Below are 19,232 nucleotides of genomic sequence, written 5' to 3' on the forward strand. Positions count from 1 at the left end.
CAGAGAGTGGTCTGGTGGTTGTCAGAGAGAGGGAGTTCGTCAAATCTGGGGATAGAAGAGATAGGCATGAGGTGATTCTAATGTGCAGCCAAGGTTGGGAACCACTGACTTAGAGTCTTATAGTAAAACATGTGTATTACTAAAACAAGATGCCCTCAGAGATAAAGCTGTAGGAGGAGTTCGCAGAAAATGAATGGCATTTCCTGATAGGAGAAAACCTATTTCTGATCAATAGATTATATTTTAAAATATGAATATGAATAGGGTTGGATAAGAATGTGGGAATAGCACAAATAAAAACACAGAACTAAAAAAAAAAAAAAATCAGGGTGTAAAATGGGAGAAAGTATAAGGGCCCATGAAAGGGAGTAAAAGAAATTGGGGTTGGAAAAATAAATTGAGGTCAAATGAGAGAGGCTTGATCTTAAATCTCAGAAGGTTTGAATTTTATGCAATAGGCACTTGGAACTGTTGTAGGCATGTTGAACAATGAACTGGTCTGATCAGGACTCTACTTCAGGTAAAGGAGTCTAATAGCAACGTCAAAGATGTCTTGAAGAGAGAAACCCAAATAGGAAGCCACTGCTGTGGTGTCTTTAAGAGGCACCGAGGACGAAGTATACTCAGGTCGCACGATATTTATTCTGTTCTTTGATGAGGCAGGCTTCTATATCTTTATAGAAGCAAAAACTTTTTACTTTCCCTTCTTCTCGGAAAGTTGTGCTTTTTTTGAGTACTAAGTGAGATGGAGCAGGCCTGATAAAGAATGGAGAGGCTGGTTACCTAGCAAGTGTCATTAGCAGAATTTCCATTATATCTTAATTGTACACTGCCTTTCTGGAATTCTGAGCAGCCTAGAAGGAATGCTCCTGATTGGGGGTAGAAGAAAGAAATTCAAACTGTCACATCTAGTAAACATGACTTTGCAGAAAGAAATATTTGTGAATTTAGGCTGGCAATGAGACAAATAAATCATTTTGTGGTTTTTTGAAGAGAACATTGGATTTAGGAAATATGGAGATGAGAAAATGTAAACCAACATTTGTTTTATTTTTTTTTTAAAAAGAACTTTGAATTATATTAGGGGTGTATAGTTGTGGGTTTTTTTTCTTTTGCTTTTGCTTAGCAAAATCTTAAAAGGAAAACAGTTGTATGTACTAATATACTCTTTTGTTGTGTTAAATGAGAGAAGATGGTAGGGAACCACACTGTGGAACATTTATCTGATCAGAGGTGTTTTCCCAGTCTATGATAACATCTTTACCTAATTTAACTTTTATTAATAGCCTACTCTCAAATTTAACATAAATTGCTGCTGTCGGGGTTCTCATTGTTTAGTTGGAGAAAACTATAGTCAAATAGTTGGCATGAAAAAATGAATTAGTATTAAAAATAAAAATTTATCGTCGCCCCTTCAAAAAATGGAGAAGATTTTTTGGAGGAGCCCAAGGGAGGAAGTTTAGAACGACCCTGAATATTTGCAAGAGACTTCTCAGTGGGGATTGAATAGAATTTCTCATCAGTCTTTTTGTTTTACTTATTTATTTGGGGTGAGAGGGTAAAGGCTGTGTTAAATGTGTAATCACTAGCCTTGCCTTTTCTTTTCAATCATCTATAAAGCATAATGGATATTGGAATCTAATGACCATGGCCTTCTTGGGGAAAGATCATTCTCCTTGAGCAGCCTCGGCTGAACGGGCAGTGTTGGACAGGTGGTTTGAAGATCACAAGAGAGGAAAGAATACACAGCCATGAGGATTAGCTGAATCATCTTAGGTGTCAATGGGCCGCCATCCATCAGCCAGATGGCCTTCTCACCACCGTGATCCAATCATGCTTTGGAAATCAGGCTAGCTGACCTATTTTCCCCTTCCCATCTCGGACTGATTCCTGTTTTCTAAGCTCCTGGTCAGCGGGGTATTTTGAAGGCTCCTTAACACATATGAGCCATTCTGTTCTCAGAGCAGAACCCATGTTGTTTTGTTCTGTGCCTCATTAAAGCATGAAACCCTTTTATAAACTTTAGCTCTCCTGAAAAACTAAATGCTCTACTGCAAACCTCTCTCAGTTGGAACTTCCTTTTTACCTGACTCTCCTCTCCATCTGTAGTTTGACTTTAAACCCCTCTGTGGAGCCATTTCAAACTAAACTGGTAAAGCTTTAGAAAGGGCTCGTGTTACAGTTAAAAAGAACATTGAATCAAAAAAAAAAAAAAGAACATTGACTTTGAAATGCGATAGACCTAAGATGAATTTTAAAATGCATCAAACAAAGGAAATGAATGAGGTACAGATTTTGAATTCAGAATCTTTCAGTCTCATTGGGGAGTTCAATTCTGTACACACATAATTAAGTTACAAATGAGACAATGTCACATGTCTTAAGTTCAGGTAAAATATTAGATGAGTTAGAGGAAGAAGCGATGTTTTCAGCTAAGAAGGAAAGGATTTATTGAGTAAGTAGCATTTGAGGCAGAGCTTTGTAAGATGTAAAGGGTATTCTCTTTTGTTTTTATCCAAATCATAAAGAATACATAGGCTTCGCTGGCCAGTGTGGCTCAGTTGGTTAAGCATCGCCCTATATCCCAGAGGTCATGGGTTCAACCATTAATGTTTCTCTTTCTCTCTCTGGTTCTATCTCTAAAATCAATAAAAACATTTTTTTAAAAGATACTGCATTAAAAAAAAATAATTCATAGACCATTTGCAATCTAGACTGCTTTGCCCATGTTTTCTTAAATTTTCTAAGTTGAAGCATTAAGCGACTGTTTTCTCCCCCATTATAGTGTTCATTTTCTAAAACCAAGAAAATATATTACTGAGAAGTATAAAATTAAAGATTCCTTTCATTTTTTAAATGCTTTCTTTCCTATACTCATATAAGGCAACAGGGCATGGATTTTTCTGTCTCAATAAAAGCTAGAAAAAAAGATCAACTATACCGGGTGCTGTGCTAATAGAACTTTTACATGTTTATCCATTAAACTTCAAGGCAACCTAACAGGGTAGTATTTTTAATTTGGTATTTTTATCTGTACCTTAAAAACAAGTACTCAGATTTGAAAGTAATGCAGCAAATCATATAATTCTAAGTAGCAGAGTTAAAATTTGAATCCAGATCTCACCAATTCTAATGTCTGTGCTACTTTCTTTCTTGGACTTTTCTTTTTTTTTTCTTTTTCTTTTAGCTCATTTCTCATAACTCTCCTTTATTTTTTTAAAGACATGTAATAAAACACACTAATTCTTCTATAATCAAACTGTACAGAAATAACTAATGCAACATTTCCTAATCCCTAATCCTACCCCTCAGAATTAGCAATTTTTAAAAATGTGTTCTATATGCTTACAGATATTTTCCCTTCTACAATATATTTGTTACATATGAAAAGAATGCCCTAATTTATAGTCTTTCAATGGTGTGTAAAAATTCCTGTTTCTGCACTATCAATACTGAATGTTTTCTTTCTGTTCTCTTGTCCATTTGATAGATGAAAGAATGCTATATCTGCTCTAATTTGCATTTCTTAAGTTATAAGTGAGGTAGACTGTCCCCAAATCAAAACTATTTTCTCTAAAAACAATCCCATTAGAATTTGTAGTAATCCCAGAATGGTGATATTTTAAAATAAAAATCTAGATAAACACAAGCAGATACTCCATTTATTATCCTTATGTGCCCTTAAAAAGTAAAGAAACTTCTAGTTAATTAACTATAACATTTAATGTCATAATTCAATTGAGGAGATCCCTCATGTGTTTTGGAATTTTAATGGGTCTTATTATTACCAGATGTCTCATTTTTGTTAAATAAGTATTTTCAGTAGTCTGCAGAAAAAATCATCAAGAAAACAAGTACTCAATTCATCCATTGTTTGAACCAGTATTTGTCAAATGTTTCCATGTGCCAGGCAGGGTGCTTAGGTACTTGAGTTGCAGAAATAAGATAAATACAGTCTTTTATCTCAAACAGTTTAGTCTTGTGCAGAAAATAAACATCTCAGAAAATTTAGGCTGGAGGGAACAAATAGCCAACTCTAAGAGGGTAAAACAAGAAGTAAACTTACTAGCTCTTATTAGAAGACAGCTGAGGATAAGGCCGGGCTTCAGGTTTGCTCGATCTAGTGGCCCAGTTCTTTCCATCAGGGAACCAGTTCTTTTCATCTCTGTCTTTGTTGTCATTCACAATGCCAGCTTCATCCCAAGACTGGTTCCCTCTTGCTTGTGGGATGGCTGGCCATGACATTTTGAGCTTCCTGCTTTCTTGTTTATTTGGGATGCACTGGGACTTCGGTTCTTTTAAGATCAGGAAGGACTTTTCCAGAAATCTCCAGCAGACCTCTGTTTGTGTCTCATTGACTAGAACTAGATCATATACCTATTCCTCACAAAATCATTGGCAAATGAATGGGATTAACCTTAAGGCAACCAGGCCTCTTGGAACAGAACATAGGGATCAGCTTTTCCTAAGGCGTATCTGTGAGCAATAGAGATAGATATGTACCTGGCGGTGGGAGGGTGTGTTCCTCTCTGTAAAAAATCAATAAAAATATTTAAAAGGGATGCCCTTCTACTGGAAAGAAAGAAAATAGGAATGCCTTGGAGAGAAAACAGTACCCACTGCGATAATAAATCAAGCAACTATGATTGAGCATCTGTACAGTTCAGGTCACTGTGAGTAAAGAATGACATCGGTGCCATTTTCCTTTTCAATGTCCTCTAGGATCAGAGCAGCCCCGAACCTGTCAGTAGTGAGGAAGACGGCAGTCTCGGAGTTGGTACTAAACAATTGCCTGAAAGTGAAAGCTCCAAACTGGTGAGAATCTTGGGCGGTTTTCATGCAATGTTCTCTTTAACGATGTATTATTTATGTTTGTGCCACTTTGGAGAGGACCAACTGTTAACGTTTGCTTCTCTAGGACTCTTCATCTGAGCCATTCCATATAGTGAGCGATTCATTCACTCCAAAGACTAACATACATATTCTCCCACCTTCTTCACACTTGAACTATGCTGTCTGGAACTAAAGAAGCAATCTCTCTTATAAGTTTTTTTTTTTTTGATATTGGGTATCTTTAAGCATAAGACTGTGCTGAATTAATCCTATAAGCATAGAAAGAGAAGTTGATTTTATTCCATTGATTCATAGGAAAATATACTCACCCAGGGACTAGAGCATTAGGAGAGAGGCAGTTTTAGAGAACTCCTTCTCTTTCTGTGCCCTAATGTTCAGTATTTTATTTAAGGTTATTGAACTTCTGGGTACTAGGCATTTCCTGATCCTCGTAATGAAGAAAACTTTCTTTTACACATGAGCAAACCGAGGGTTGATGGTAACTAACTTGCCAGAGGACGTTGTAGACCTGGAGATGGGTCCCGTTTGGTTGGACTCCCATGCCTTTGCTCACAACCTACCTTTGTGTTTGGCAGCCTAGCACTTGCAGGGTTACACTTCAAGTTCTAAAAAGAAATATGGGCTTCTTTTTTCTGAGTTCCAAAATGTTAAATAAATGGCCTAAATAATCATTCAGTGATGCTTGGATCCAGGCTGTGGGGTTGCACTTTCATTACCTCTGCACTACTGCCTCTCGGAGAGGCATTCTTCAAAGATATACAAATGGCCAATAAATACATGAATAGATACTCAACCTCATTAACCATTCGAGAAATACACATCCTAGGATGGCTATAATAAAAAAGACAGATAATAACAAGTGCTATCAAGGATGTGGAGAAATTGGAGCTCTCATATCTTGCTGGTAGGAAAGTGGTACAGCCGGTTTGGAAAACAGTTTGCAGTATTATTTAATAGCTAATCATTATGGACCTATCACTATAGTAGGCACTTTAAAATATTACCTCATTTACCTGACAAAAAATAATATGCCATGTGATGTCTGATACAGGTTCAGTTTATCATTTTGACTGCTTAAAAATTATTCCTAAATGTTTTTAAAATGCTGGTTTCCAGGTTTGGAAAAATAATTTAAAATGCATTTCTGATGATCATAGGCTTCTTATTAGGCCTTCCAGGCTGGAATTCTCGGGTGTATATCCTACTTGTTTTAAAAACAAGGCCCTGAACTGTGTGCTCCAAATCCATTATTACCTCCCATTGGCACTCCATCAAGAGCTTCAGGATTCTTGCAAGCAGACATCACTGTGTGATACTTATTTTCTGTTCCAGATCCAGTAGGAAAACTGCATTTATAGCAAGAGTGTAGGAAGTTCCCGTAAGGAGCAGGAGAGAATGTGTCTGAGTCAGCATTGGCCTCTCCTTTGCGACAGTATGCAAATTGCCAGTGGCTGAGTTCAAGTCCATTCAGATATGCCCCATTTTTCACAGCTCATTGTACTTCATATCTTGTATTTCTGAAAATCACTTGAGATTTGCCTACATGATAAATTTCTTTTTCCTGGTCATAAAAAAGATAGTAGATTTACTAGAACAGTCAAGTCTACTTCCTTTACGAAAAGTCATGAGAGAAAAGCTTTTGACTTTTTCTTCCATTCTCTTCCCCTCTGCATTGTAAACGAAGATAACATAGAGCCCAGCCCCTGTCCTCAGTGGTTGAGCATCTCATCATTGATGTTTCTATCTCTCTCTCCTCTCCCTTCCTCTCTGAAATCAATACAAATATATATACTTTTAAAAGATAACATAGAGAGCAAGGGGAGCAGGTAAGGTAATCTCATGAACTGAAACACAGCAGAATGATAGGGGCATATTTTAAACATAGATTCACACCTTTGATGTTCCCTACCTTACTTTCACTCCCAGCCACTCTGGAGACTTGTTATGCAACTGGAAATTCAACTTGCCGAGAAGGAAACTATTGCTTATCAGATTTTTCTAAATTGAGAAAGCCACCTTACTGTCCTCATTAATTAGCACCAAAGGCCCAGAGGAGGAAAATGCCAGCTCAGAGCCCAGAACTCAGACTTTCTTACCTGCCTCCAGTGCCCTGTCCCCTGGATCCAGAGCTTCTTAGAAATAGTGGTTCCCAGCCACTGCTCTTTGAGTCTGTAAGGTTTTCACTTCCCTGGGGAAGCCTTATTTGCTGACATAATTTTAAGATCCTCTCATCTAAAACCTATGTTGATTATTTTATCTTTCAAAGGGAGCAGAACTTAGGCAAGTGTGTATTGAAGGCCTGTTGTGTCCTGGGCACTGTGCTGGCCACGGGTCAAATCCCAGTGAGCAGCACACACAGGTCTTACCTTGAGGGACCTTTCAGAACTGCCGGGGATAATGGCAGCTGATGCTTCCGTAGCATTTACTCCAAAAGGCATCCATCTGAATGTATTAATTCATATGTAGATGACTGTCTCTAACCCTACTTTATAGGTAGGAAACTGAGGCACGGAGACACTCAAGTAATGCGGGTCACTGCAGGATTTGAATCCAACTCTAGATAAGTCATCGTGCTGATGATGCTATTGGAGGGGAAGTTATGGTGCTGTGGGAGCTTTTGCTAATGGACTTCCACCTAATCCGGGTGGTTAGATGAATGCTTAGAAATTAAGCTGGGACTGACCCAGACAAGGGTTGTTGTCTTCTTTCGAGTGTATTCAGAGGCTACAAAGTAGAAGTCCAAGGACCTAAATCAACAGGAGACCATTTGTGTTTGTTGTCATCTGATAAGCAAGTTTTTTTTTAAATGGTTAAATTTGAATATTTTGAGGCTGAGCACTCTGTCTAGTTTGCTGTCTTATACTCAGTGCACTTCATTCATCTACATTTAGCTCCCTTAGGCCTGGTCCCTGCGAGTTTCTTCTCCTGATGGATCTTTCCTGGGGTCCATTTCATTTTCATCAGCAGTCTCTTGGTTACAAGAAATAAACTCACCACTTGACCTTTTAGACAAAAGAGGAAATTACTGGTAGGCTACAGGTTCTTTTTACTTGACCGCAGCAAGGGCAGGGTTGACAGCCTCAGGGGCGGTGGGAACCAGAGGCCCGGTGCTGCCAGAGAAGTCTCTGCGTGTCTGCTTGAATCTGTTCTGCTGCAGACCTGCGTCCTCAGCATGGTGTGAGCGTGGCTGCCACCGCTCCTCAGCCCATCTGCCAGAAAGGGGCTGACTCGCTTCCCCAGGGTCCACTTTGGAAAAACCACAGGATGTTCTTGTGTGGCTCAGCTTGGACCAATTACTGTGGCCAGATAGACAGGGTGTTTTGATTACCAGCTTTGGGACAGAAGTCAGTGAGCTTCAGTGGTGATGATTATGCTCCCATTATTGTGTAATTATGTAGACTATTCCCAGTGTTGCCTTTTATGTCCACCCATCTGAAGCTGCTTCTCTTGATCAGAGTAATTTGCCTGGCCCACAAAGCATTTTCTTTCAGGAGCTCACCGTACTGTGCTGAGGGTTATCACATAATGCACACAGAACGGGCCGATCCGTTTGTTTCGCGATGGGATGATCTCTCCACACTGCTTCCTCAGCATGTCCCAGGGGTCCCTTGTGCAAAGCCAACACCTCGGCATGTCCCAGGACCTCAGCTTTGAAGGTGCCAAGAGCTCCCTTGATGCAGTAGTTGGGAAATCAGCAAGTTCTAAATTTATGTTTAAACACAAAGGAAGTGACTCACCTAAGGTCACTGCAGTGGCTAGTGCCATTTGTGTCTGTTCCTGCACAGGCGCAAAATAAGCAGCATGACTTGTTCTGACCTAATGTCAAATCGAAAATGGAATCACTCTGTGGAGGCTGAGTCCTAAGACACCTGTGTGCTTGGGCGGAGGTGAGCAGCACTTTCCATTTCTCACGTGGATTTACCCCTTGGTTTAGGGCAGGAGCTCTGGAGCAGGATGTGTCTGGGTTAAGCTCTGGCTCAGCAAATACCTTAGCCTTTCTGTGCCTCGATTATGTCAACTCTAAAAAAAGGATGATAATAGTCCCTAACAGGCTTGAGGTAGACATCCACATCTGAAATTCGTAGCATTCGAGCTCAGCGGCCACGGTCAGGGCTCAATAAGTCTTAACTGTCATTGTTATTATCATTGCTATCGTGTACCAACTCCATCCTTTGGCCCAGAGGTTCAAGTGTAATCAGTAGAAGCAATGGGTCAGTGTGTTGGACCAGATGCTTTTCAGAGCTCTGACTTTCACATCTCATCAGCATTCCCCAAAGGAGAAAGTGTCCTGTCTGAGTAATTGTTTGCAGCAAACCTATAGTAGAGTTAGGAACATGGATTTATCATAGGTTGATTCCATTTATTATCATCATTAGCATCTTTATTAAATATTTGTTAATTGCCAAATGCCATGCTAAATGTTTTTATTGTATTGCTCCATTTAATCCTTTTAGCATCCAATTTTCCCCTATTTTTTCAATGAGGAAGCTGAGGCTCTCAAAGGTCAGATATAACCTGCTCACGGTTGCAGAACTCTTAAGATGGGGAACTAGGGTCACAGACTCCTGTCCTCCCACCTAGAAGTTATGCTTCTCATCTTCAGATCACTTGCCTGCCTGCCATCTAGGTTTCTCTTAGATATTTGCCAAGGACCAGAATAAACCCATCCTCTCTCCTATCCAGATCAGTCTCTCTTCGTGTTCCCTGCCCTGTCCAGACCAAGGGCAGGGCTCCATGCCTTAGAGTAAACTATCAGATGAACATTTCCCCCATAAACTTGCCTGTAAAAAAGGATGGGACATTGTGGGAGGCAGACATAAACAGCCTTGTCAATTTATCATTGTCTTCATTTATTTCAATTAATTTCCTTTGAGCTATGCATCGGTTTCCCATCTATACTAATAAAAGGGTAATATGCTAATTAGACTGAGTCAACAGGCCATCTTTCGGACGTCTGACTTCCTTCCGGACAAAGCCATGGTGGTGGGGGCTGAGGCAGTTAGGGGTGATCAGGCTGGCAGGGGAGGGCAGTTGGGGGTGAGATCAGGCTAGCAGAGGAAGGCAGTTAGGGGTGATGAGGCAGGCAGAGGCAGTTAGGGGCAATCAGGCCAGCAGGGGAGGGCAGTTAGGGGTGAGATCAGGCCAGCAGGGGAGGGCAGTTGGGGGCAACCAGGCTGGCAGGGGAAGGCACTTGGGGGCGAGATCAGACGGGCAGGGGAGGGCAGTTAGGGGTGATTAGGCAGGCAGGTGAGCGGTTAGAAGCCAGCAGTCCCAGATTGTGAGAGGGATGTCCGATTGGAGAGGGTGCATGCTGGGCTCAGGGTCCCCCCCCCCCCCCGCACAAATTTTGTGCACTGGGCCACTAGTAAGTTATGATAGTTTGTTTCTCTCCTAAGTCTGTACTCTGCACTCTTCCATGGGGTTCAGCACTAACTTATCTTTGTATCTCCCAGTGTCTTTAATGAATTATTTTTTTTGCCTCTAATCAAATACCTTAGGGGGTGGAGTTCTAATATCAAGATTTGAACTCTGAAAGGGTTTAATATTGAGTATAAATACAAATATACAGATTACTGGTGTGATAGAATAAGAAAAAAACTGGTCGACATAACCACCAAGGATATCTGATAGGCTTACTGCCTGACAGATCTGAAAGGGTGAACGCATTTGGAAATGACAAGCTTGTGTTTATTTCCAAGACTTAGTCCAGATGGATGAATAGAACTTTTATGCACGGTGTGTTGGTCATTTTTGTAGTAGAACAAAGCCCTGTTAAATCATACTTGACACCCAAAATTAGAAAGAACACTTGAGCCCTACAGTGCTGTTAACTGCTTGTATCTTTCACTTTCAGGAAGATGTGGTGGCAGATCCTCAGAAGGCAACGGAGTGCTCAACCGACAACGTAAGTAACTTTCACTTAGGTTTTGCTCTACCGGGATGGTGTGCGTTATAAACAGGTTCCAGAAGAAAAGGAGGTGATTGCAATGAAATCCCACCCTTTCTTACTGCACAGGAAATTATATACTAGTATAATATGGCTTACAACCTAGAAGTCAACCCACAACTGTGTCACCGATTCTGTGCAAGGTGTGTGGAAATATCCTCTGTACATCTCCCGGTACCAACACGCCAAGCAGGTGTTTAAAAGTGGGGCGTGCCCCAAAACACACTTGCACCATGTCTTACACAATGTCATAAACAAAAATGTGAAATGAGAGAACTTGTCATTTTATAACCTTTAGTATTCCTTGTATTTTGAGTTTCACTTCTCTTAAAAACTATAAACTTCTGTCAAATTTGTGTCCTTTGTTGCTATTGAGTATTTTCTTGTTTAAGTCCTGATTCTCATGTCTGTGTGCTTTTATACTTTTGTGCTACTAAAATTTACATTATTGCTATGTTAATTACTTTTATGTTTAAGAAACTTGGGATTACTAGAGCTTACAGAAAATATGCGATATTTCAAATCTTGCCAAAGAAAATGCCTTTGAAAAGTCCTCCAAAATCATATGCTAAAAACCTAAGTAAAAACAAATAGGTATATGGAAAAAAACTTACAAATAACCAAATTCAGTTTAACTGAAAACCTGTAAGCAATTATTTTTTAAAGTATAGAATCACATTTTTTCACTTTATGTATTTGCAAATACTACTTATATGTTAAGACTTTTTACTGCCACCTAGCTCAAGGCACAGATCAAACATCTCTCAAATTTTACAGTCTGCCTTTCTTCTTCCTGCTGAACAATGAGCACTTTTAAGGCATTATCCTTTGGGGGAAGTGATTACAAGCCTTTTCTGTAGCTGCAGAAGAGAACCGGCCCAGAGATCAGTGGGCAACATCTGCAGCGAGTCCATCAGCTCATTACAAAGAACTTCCCAAACAGCCGAGCTATGCCAAGCCGGAATGAGCTTCCCTGTGGAAGTGGAATTTTCCATCCCTGAAGGTTTTCCATCAGAAGCTGGCTGATGGTTTATTAATATATTATCAAAAGACATAAAAGAAATTCATAGCTATTATTAACTGAATTCCTAAGTTGTGCCTGGTACAGTGTTAGACTTATTTATGTAGTTTTCTCTTTAATCTTCAAAAGAACCAGGCAAAGTATGGAAGTATCGCCACCAATTCACAGATGAGGCAGTTTGGGGGTAAGGAGATTAGGTGACTTGCCTGTGGCCACCAACAAACGTAGCAATTCAGATATTCTTTCGAGTAATAAATTTTTTCTCTATTATGAAGACCTAATGAAGTGTAGACCCTTTCCCCAGAAAAACACCGATAAGTATAATTTTGATAAATTACAGTTGGTTTGATCGTTTCCAGAATTCCTTCTTAGAAACCCATTTATTCTGGGTTTAAAATCCATGGTTTAACTTTAAGAAATAAGTCTCTCAACTTAAAAAAAAACAACAAAAAAAAAACTGTGGTTGGGCTCCACACCCCTAGGCGCCACATCTCTTGGGGATCCCAGTATTCATAAATTTTAAAAGCTCCCTAGCAGTTCCTATTATGAAGTACTGGTTTAGTTAGGTTGGATGACTTTTAAGTCCATTCCTACTCTCATATTTGAATATAGTAACATTCAACAGCAAATCCAATCTTTTTGACCTTTCATCCTTAGTAGTTTGGTTTTGTGTCAGTAGGTGGGTCACGGGAGCATATGGTTCACACCTACCAACAAGAGGTCTGCTTCTAAATATACTTGTTTGGATGTTTTCCTTGGTTTCTATGGACTGTTTCCTGTGGGCTTTTTTTTTAATTGAATTCAATTCTACCAATATGTATTGGAAACCTATTATGCACAATGAGAGGGGATGATACATGGAACTGGGGTAGAAAGGTGAGGAACATATATTCCCTGCTATTTATAAAAGTCATGCTATAGTGCTTGCTGTCTCTTGTGCTTTCCTGTTTTAAAATTCACATGATTTTTTTTTTTTATAAAAGAACGCTGCACCTTACATTCACCTTTGTTATCAATGTTCTTTCATGAGATGATAGAAATTGGAAGTTAGATGTAAATACCATATGAGTTAAGATTAGGCTCATTCGAAGCAAGAAGTTCCTCTTTTACATAATAGTTGGGATGTGATCAATTTCAGGTGATAAGGTGTCTCCATGGTGACATGCATCCAAGCACCTCTGATATGATTACTATACCATTCTTATTTGACTATATCGGAATCCGCAAAACATGGCATCCAATTATGGGTCTAAGGTGGCCACTCCAGGTCATTTCATCCACTTTCCAACTAGGGAGAAGGGGAAAGTAAGATCCTTCTCCTAAGGAGAACGATCTGAAAATTATGTAGTTCATGTCTGTTTAATTGCATTGACCAGGACGTCCTCTGTGGACACATCTAACGTCAAGGAGGCTGGGAAAGGTGGTTTTTAGAGTAATCAGACATCTAGTTGGTTCTATTGTTCAGTGTTCTGGTAGAAACCCCTTGTATGTCATTCTTCCACTTCTCTCCCTTTATTTTTTTTTAATATGTGTTTATTGATTTCAGAGAGGAAGGGAGAGGGAGAGAGAGATAGAAACATCACTGATGAGTGAGAATCATTGATCGGCTGTCTCCTGCACGCTCCACACTGGGGATTGAGCCTGCAACCCGGTCATGTGCCCTGACCAGGAATTGAACCGTGATCTCCTGGTTCCTAGGTTGATGCTCACCCACTGAGCCACGCCAGCCGAACCCCTCTTTTTAAAAGTACTGAAAATATGCAATCGAATAAGTCTTTTTATAAGTATATGGCTATTATTAAATGATGGTGATAGAAAAACTACAGGAGAAATATGAACATCTGTTCCGTTTTTGCCTAGCAGCTGTTTGATACACTTGTAACATTCTTCACTACCGACTTTAAGTCCTACCTCTTCCTCTAATTAGCTGTGTGATTTTAATATGTCACTTGACATTTGTGTCTTGTTTTCTTTCTCTGGAAAAGAGAATAATATCATCTAACTCTCAAGGTTGTTCTCCTGATTAAATGAATTCATGGATGTAAAAGTGTTTTTGAAAACTGGAAAGCACAATACAGATGTACGGTGGGTGGTATTGTTGCACACTGCACAAGGCCTTGTAGTGAGGCACTGCCTTCCACTGACAAATCTTGAGGTGTTATCATTCTGGAGCAGTTACCTTGATCCTATTTCTAGAATCCAGGGACAGCCTGGTGCTTCACTGCCTCCACCAGAATCTTCCAGCTGGGGATGGGTTCCCTGGCTAACTACAGATCCAGAAGGCAGGTCAGGTCACTACCTATATTTCTTAACTGCCTGTTAAGCGAGCATGGAGTCCTTTTGGTTTTTCTTAGTTTTCCGATACTAATATTCATTGGTAGTATCATCAATAATAATCTAGAATCACAAGTTAATTTTCTAAAGCTCACGTGTACCTTCATTGAATTACTGTACCTTCATTGAATTACTCATTCATTTTCTACTCTGAGTTTCCATGTCTTCAATTTTGCTCTTCTATATGCATTCATCCGCTTACTTTTCATTCATTCATCAAACATGTATGGAGGCCCTACTATTTCAAGCACTGGGGACCAAAGGCAAATAAAGTACAGTTCTTCGAGGTGACTTAAATGTATTTGGTGTACCTGGCATTGAGTAGGCCTTCAGTAGATGTTTGTTGTCCCTTCCTTCCTCCCATGTTGCTCAGTTAACCTACCTGGTGCATCACTGACTATTGTGAATGTGTCCAGAAGAGACGGGTGGTGCTGTATGCTCAGAACATCTGCAGCATAGATTCTTTTTCATTGGGCACAGCACGGATTTAGGGACTTCACATTGATTTCATCAGAATAAGGAGAAATTATTAAAATTTTGGTTTTGCTTCCCAGCCCCAGCTTCATGTACAGATCACAATGATAGAGTATCTTCCACTTTAATCCTTCTCCCCTTCCTTGATCCATTCCTCACCAAAGCATTTTAGACATAAAGTTCAGTAGGGAAGCATGGGGAGTGGATAGAAATCATCCTAACTTCCTCTTGCCCCTTCTACTCTAAATTCTCAAAAGACATTATTGGAATGCACTATTGTTTTGGTAACAATACACCAATTTTAAAGTCTCTCCTCTTTGACATTAGTCAAATTTTTCTTCCTTTTGTAGGCTGTCAGCCAGATGAAACAGCAAAAATATTCGACAAAAGTCTCCTTCAGTTCACAAGAGATACCTTTAGCACCAGCTCCATCATACCATTCAACAGATGCAGTCGCCACGGGCTGTGGTAAGTTCTTTCTCTGAGCAGAATGGAATTGACTCATACTTTTAAAAAGGAAGGGATTGTCCTAGCCAGTTGCTCAGTGGTTAGAGCACTGGCCATTGAAGGGTCTCGGGTTTGATTCCGATCAAGGGTACATATTTAGGTGGTAGGCTTGATCCCCCAGTGGTTGGGACAAGTGTGGGAGGCAACTAAATAATTGATGAGTCTCTTTCATATCAATGTCTCTCTCTCTCTCTCTCTCTCTCTCTCTCTCTCTCTCTCTCTCTCCCTCTCCCTCCCACTCTCTCTAAAAATCAATGGAAAAAATATCCTCAGGTGAGGATTAACAAACAAAACAAAAAAAGACCAAAAAAAAAGGAAGGGATGGTGAGGTCCTGAAAAGAGCACTAGACTAGGAGTCAGAAAGCTGGGCTTTGCACCCCTCCTCCACTTCCTTAGCTTTGAGCTTGGCCAAGTCACTTTACTTCCTATACCATTTTCCTCATCCCTACCATTGGGATTGCCTATTGCATATTGAATATAAAAGTACTAGCAGGGGAAAGGCCCTCAGTAAATGCTGTTTGAATCTGAAGCTTACAAATTATTCTCTAATCTCTCCAAAAGATTGTGTTTACTTCATGAGTAATGTCTCTTAAAAATCATTTGAGCCAAATTGTTAGCCTTGCATATGTTGATGTAAGCTATTTGAAGACTGATAATTTTCAGTGCTTAGAGAAATTGGTATTCACTCTCTCTCTTTGAATTCCTGGCTTGAATTATGATGACTGGCGGTTGAAAATAGAACTTCAAAATGAATAATGAGTATTTCCATTTTGCTTTTATGCAATATAAGTCAGTAAAAGGGGGGGGGGGGAGGAGGACTATTTACAACACCATGCTCACCAATGGCAAAGCATAAATCTACATGAATTTTTAGCACGACTAACACCTTATGGTATTTATCCTTTACATATTTTTCATAAATATTAGCTCATAAAAAATTTAACATGCAGATACTATTCTGAAGAACAGGATTTTTACTAAAATACCTGAAGAATGTGGTCAGCAAATGACTCCTGGGTCACATTTGGCTTGCCCTCTGTTTTCATATGGTCTGCAAGCTACAAGTGTTTTTTATATTTTTTAAGAGTTGAAAAAAAATCAAAGGAATATTTAATGACAGTGATGCGAAATTCACATTTCAGTGTCCATAAATAAAATTTTATTGAACACTCATTTGTTTACATCTTGTCTCAGGCTGTTTTCACACTCTAAGGATAAAGTTGAGTGGTTGCAACAGAGACCATATGTCCTATAAAGCCCAACGTATTTACTACCTGGCCTTTTACTGGAAGAGTTTGCTGACTGCAATGGAGACCAATTGAGTTTTGATCATATATATCACATATTTATGCCTCAATAACAGAAATTAATCATCCTACAGTTTAATCCGTGGAAATGTATTCAGTCAGTCACCTACTTATCCAGCCTTTATTGGGGACTTGGTATGCATGAGGCTCTGGGCTGGATCCCATGAGAGAAATAAATAGCGAGACTGAGTCAGGACTGGCTGGGGTGAGGCAAAAGTGGCCGAGGGAAGGAAGTGCCATCGCCAGCATCTCTGACTATGTGTTCACTCTCTTCTCACTCGAGACTAAACTAGTCATTTACAAAGGAGTATAAACTTTTTAAAGCACCATGAAATGGATGTACATTGTCTTTATTGTTAGTAAAGGGGATATGAAGTATGAAATACACATGCTGCGAAAACATCAAGAGACAAATCAGGTTTATAACATTCTACTTCTAATATAGCTTTTTTTTTTATTGTTACTGAGGTTGTGTCCCTAAATTTCTCACTCTTCACCAAGAGACCATTAGATTAATAAATTCCATATGGCGAGGAACAGCAGATATATGAATGCTACAATCTGCCAGACCCTGGGCAGGGTGCCTCACACACATTTCATTCCTCTAACAGCCTATTAGGTGGTGGTTCCATCGTTTCTCTGACGAGGAGTGAGTGTCAGTTGCACCCACCTGCTAGTTTTTCTCTTGGGAGTTCACATTCAAACTTGTGCCCTCTTGTCACAAAGACCATGATTATTGCTTAGTCAGAGCAGAACCCCCACAGTCTTCCCTAGAGCCTGTTCCCTTTTGTTTTATACCAGGGATTAGCCAACTTTTTCTGTAAAGAGCCAGATAGTAAATTTTGAAGGCTTGCGGGCCATCTGGTCTCTGTTGCAGCTACTCCACTGTGCCATTGTAGTGTGATAGCAGCCGCAGACTAGATGTAAATGAAGGAGCAGGGCTTTGTTCCAGTGCAGCTTTATTTGTGGGTGTTGAAATTTGAATTTTATATAATTTTCAGATGTCTTGAAATATTATTTTTCTTTTTTTTTCAACTTTCTAAAAATGTAAAAGTCATTCTTGGCCCTCAGGCCATATGTAGTCAGTCGCATGCCCTTGCTTCCACATAATTTAATGAGCTTTGTGGGTCTCAGCGTGGCCCCAGTGCATTAGCTGCAGGTGACCAGCAGATGGGGCCCTCTATTATCACCCCCTTACTAAATTACATCACATGTAAGAATCAATACTCATGATGACCAAACTTAGTTATTTAAAAAAAGAGACATCTCTGAAGACTATTATTTGTATAAGACTCTTGAAAATAACATTTTGACTGTTTTGATTTTTCAATGGGTTAGCTTTAGTCATCTGGAAAATGCAGATATGTAGAATTTATGCTAGACAAATGGGTATTAAAAATCTTTTCTGCCTGGCTGGTGTGGCTCAGTGGTTGAGCATCAACCTATGAACCAGGAGATCACGGTTCAATTCCTGGTCAGGGCACATGCCTGGGTGGCAGGCTCAATCCCCACTAGAGGGCTTATAGGAGGCAGCCAATTAATGATTCTCTCTCATTATTGATGTTTCTGTCTCTCTCTCCCTCTCCCTTCCTCTCTGAAATCAATAAAAATATATATTAAAAATCTTTTCTCAGCCAATAAATTTTTCTCTCCTAGTTTTTAGAAAAACCCAGTCTAAAACAATAGTTCCAAAAAGTAAATCTTTATAAAAGAGCAATAATACATACTTTTAACAAGCTTTTCATTTATGGAGCCAGCAACTAATTCTTGAGTTGTGTTTATATAACACTTTTTTTTTTTTACTATGTATACATTTGGGATCATTTTTAGGTAATTGATTTTGCTTGTTTTTTTTCAGTTACATCATAATTTATGGTGTATTTTAAGATTGAAAATTTTCAAGCTAACATGGATGATTTGGGAAGGGGGTTAGTTATTGCTTTAATCTCAAAAGCGTCATAGGAATGTCATGTTTCATCTCTGGGTGAATGGGCAGGAATGACGCAGCCTTTTCCTCCGCGGTGCTTGGCAGGAAAAGAGTGAAATGATAAGCACATGCGGAGCGTGTGCTCTACAAGTGTGCGAGCGGAGCTTCGTCTCCTGCCTGCCAGTCACTCCGTGTTCACTCCTTCTCCAGGTGGTTTCCAGGCGCCTCTGTCAGTGGATCCTGCCACGTGTCCCATTGTCCCCGGCCAGGAGATGATCATAGAAATATCCAAGGGACATTCGGGGCTTGGCCTCAGCATTGTGGGAGGAAGAGACACACCCTTGGTAAGTTTCTACATGTGAAATGTAGCCACTGTCACAAAGTTACTCTTGAGCCTCGCCATGTGTCACTTTATGGATGAGTTTGTTTTTTATGATATGGGAAAAATATATAATTGTAAATGGGCTTGTATCCATATTCTGGGCAGCTTTCAAATGTTTCTTAGTGTTTAATAGTCAGGATTTTGTCCATCTAGGATGCTGAATATTTTTTATAAGTGCTCATTAGATCAACTACATCATAGCAGCATTTAGAACTATTATAACAATGTTTAGGATGGTGCCTGGATATACAAACTGTAAATATAGGTATGAACTGTTGCTGTTATCATCATCATTATTATTTAATGGAATGCTAGATAAAAGTATACATCAGTTCTAGCCCAGCAATTTAGCTTTGCTTTACTCTCACCATGGTCTCATCCAATCATAATTTTTTTTTAAATTGGTCTAGAATGTTAGTTTCTGCTTGGATGATAGATCTTTGATTCTGTAGTACCTTTTGATTGTCACTAATCAATAG

At 39.6% G+C, this 19,232-nt stretch overlaps 1 protein-coding gene across 1 annotated transcript in view; it reads left to right on the forward strand.

Annotated features, from left to right (window-relative positions):
- Window positions 1-19,232, forward strand: part of PATJ (PATJ, crumbs cell polarity complex component) — a 292,560-nt gene that overhangs the window by 207,806 nt on the left and 65,522 nt on the right. The window contains 4 exon segments of the mRNA XM_023754657.1: window positions 4,723-4,815; window positions 10,709-10,759; window positions 14,981-15,098; window positions 18,582-18,715. Coding sequence (XP_023610425.1) covers window positions 4,723-4,815; window positions 10,709-10,759; window positions 14,981-15,098; window positions 18,582-18,715 — 396 coding nt within the window.

The sequence above is a fragment of the Myotis lucifugus genome, unplaced genomic scaffold (assembly GCF_000147115.1).
Source record: "Myotis lucifugus unplaced genomic scaffold, Myoluc2.0 scaffold_63, whole genome shotgun sequence".
NCBI classification, from domain to species: Eukaryota; Metazoa; Chordata; class Mammalia; order Chiroptera; family Vespertilionidae; genus Myotis; species Myotis lucifugus.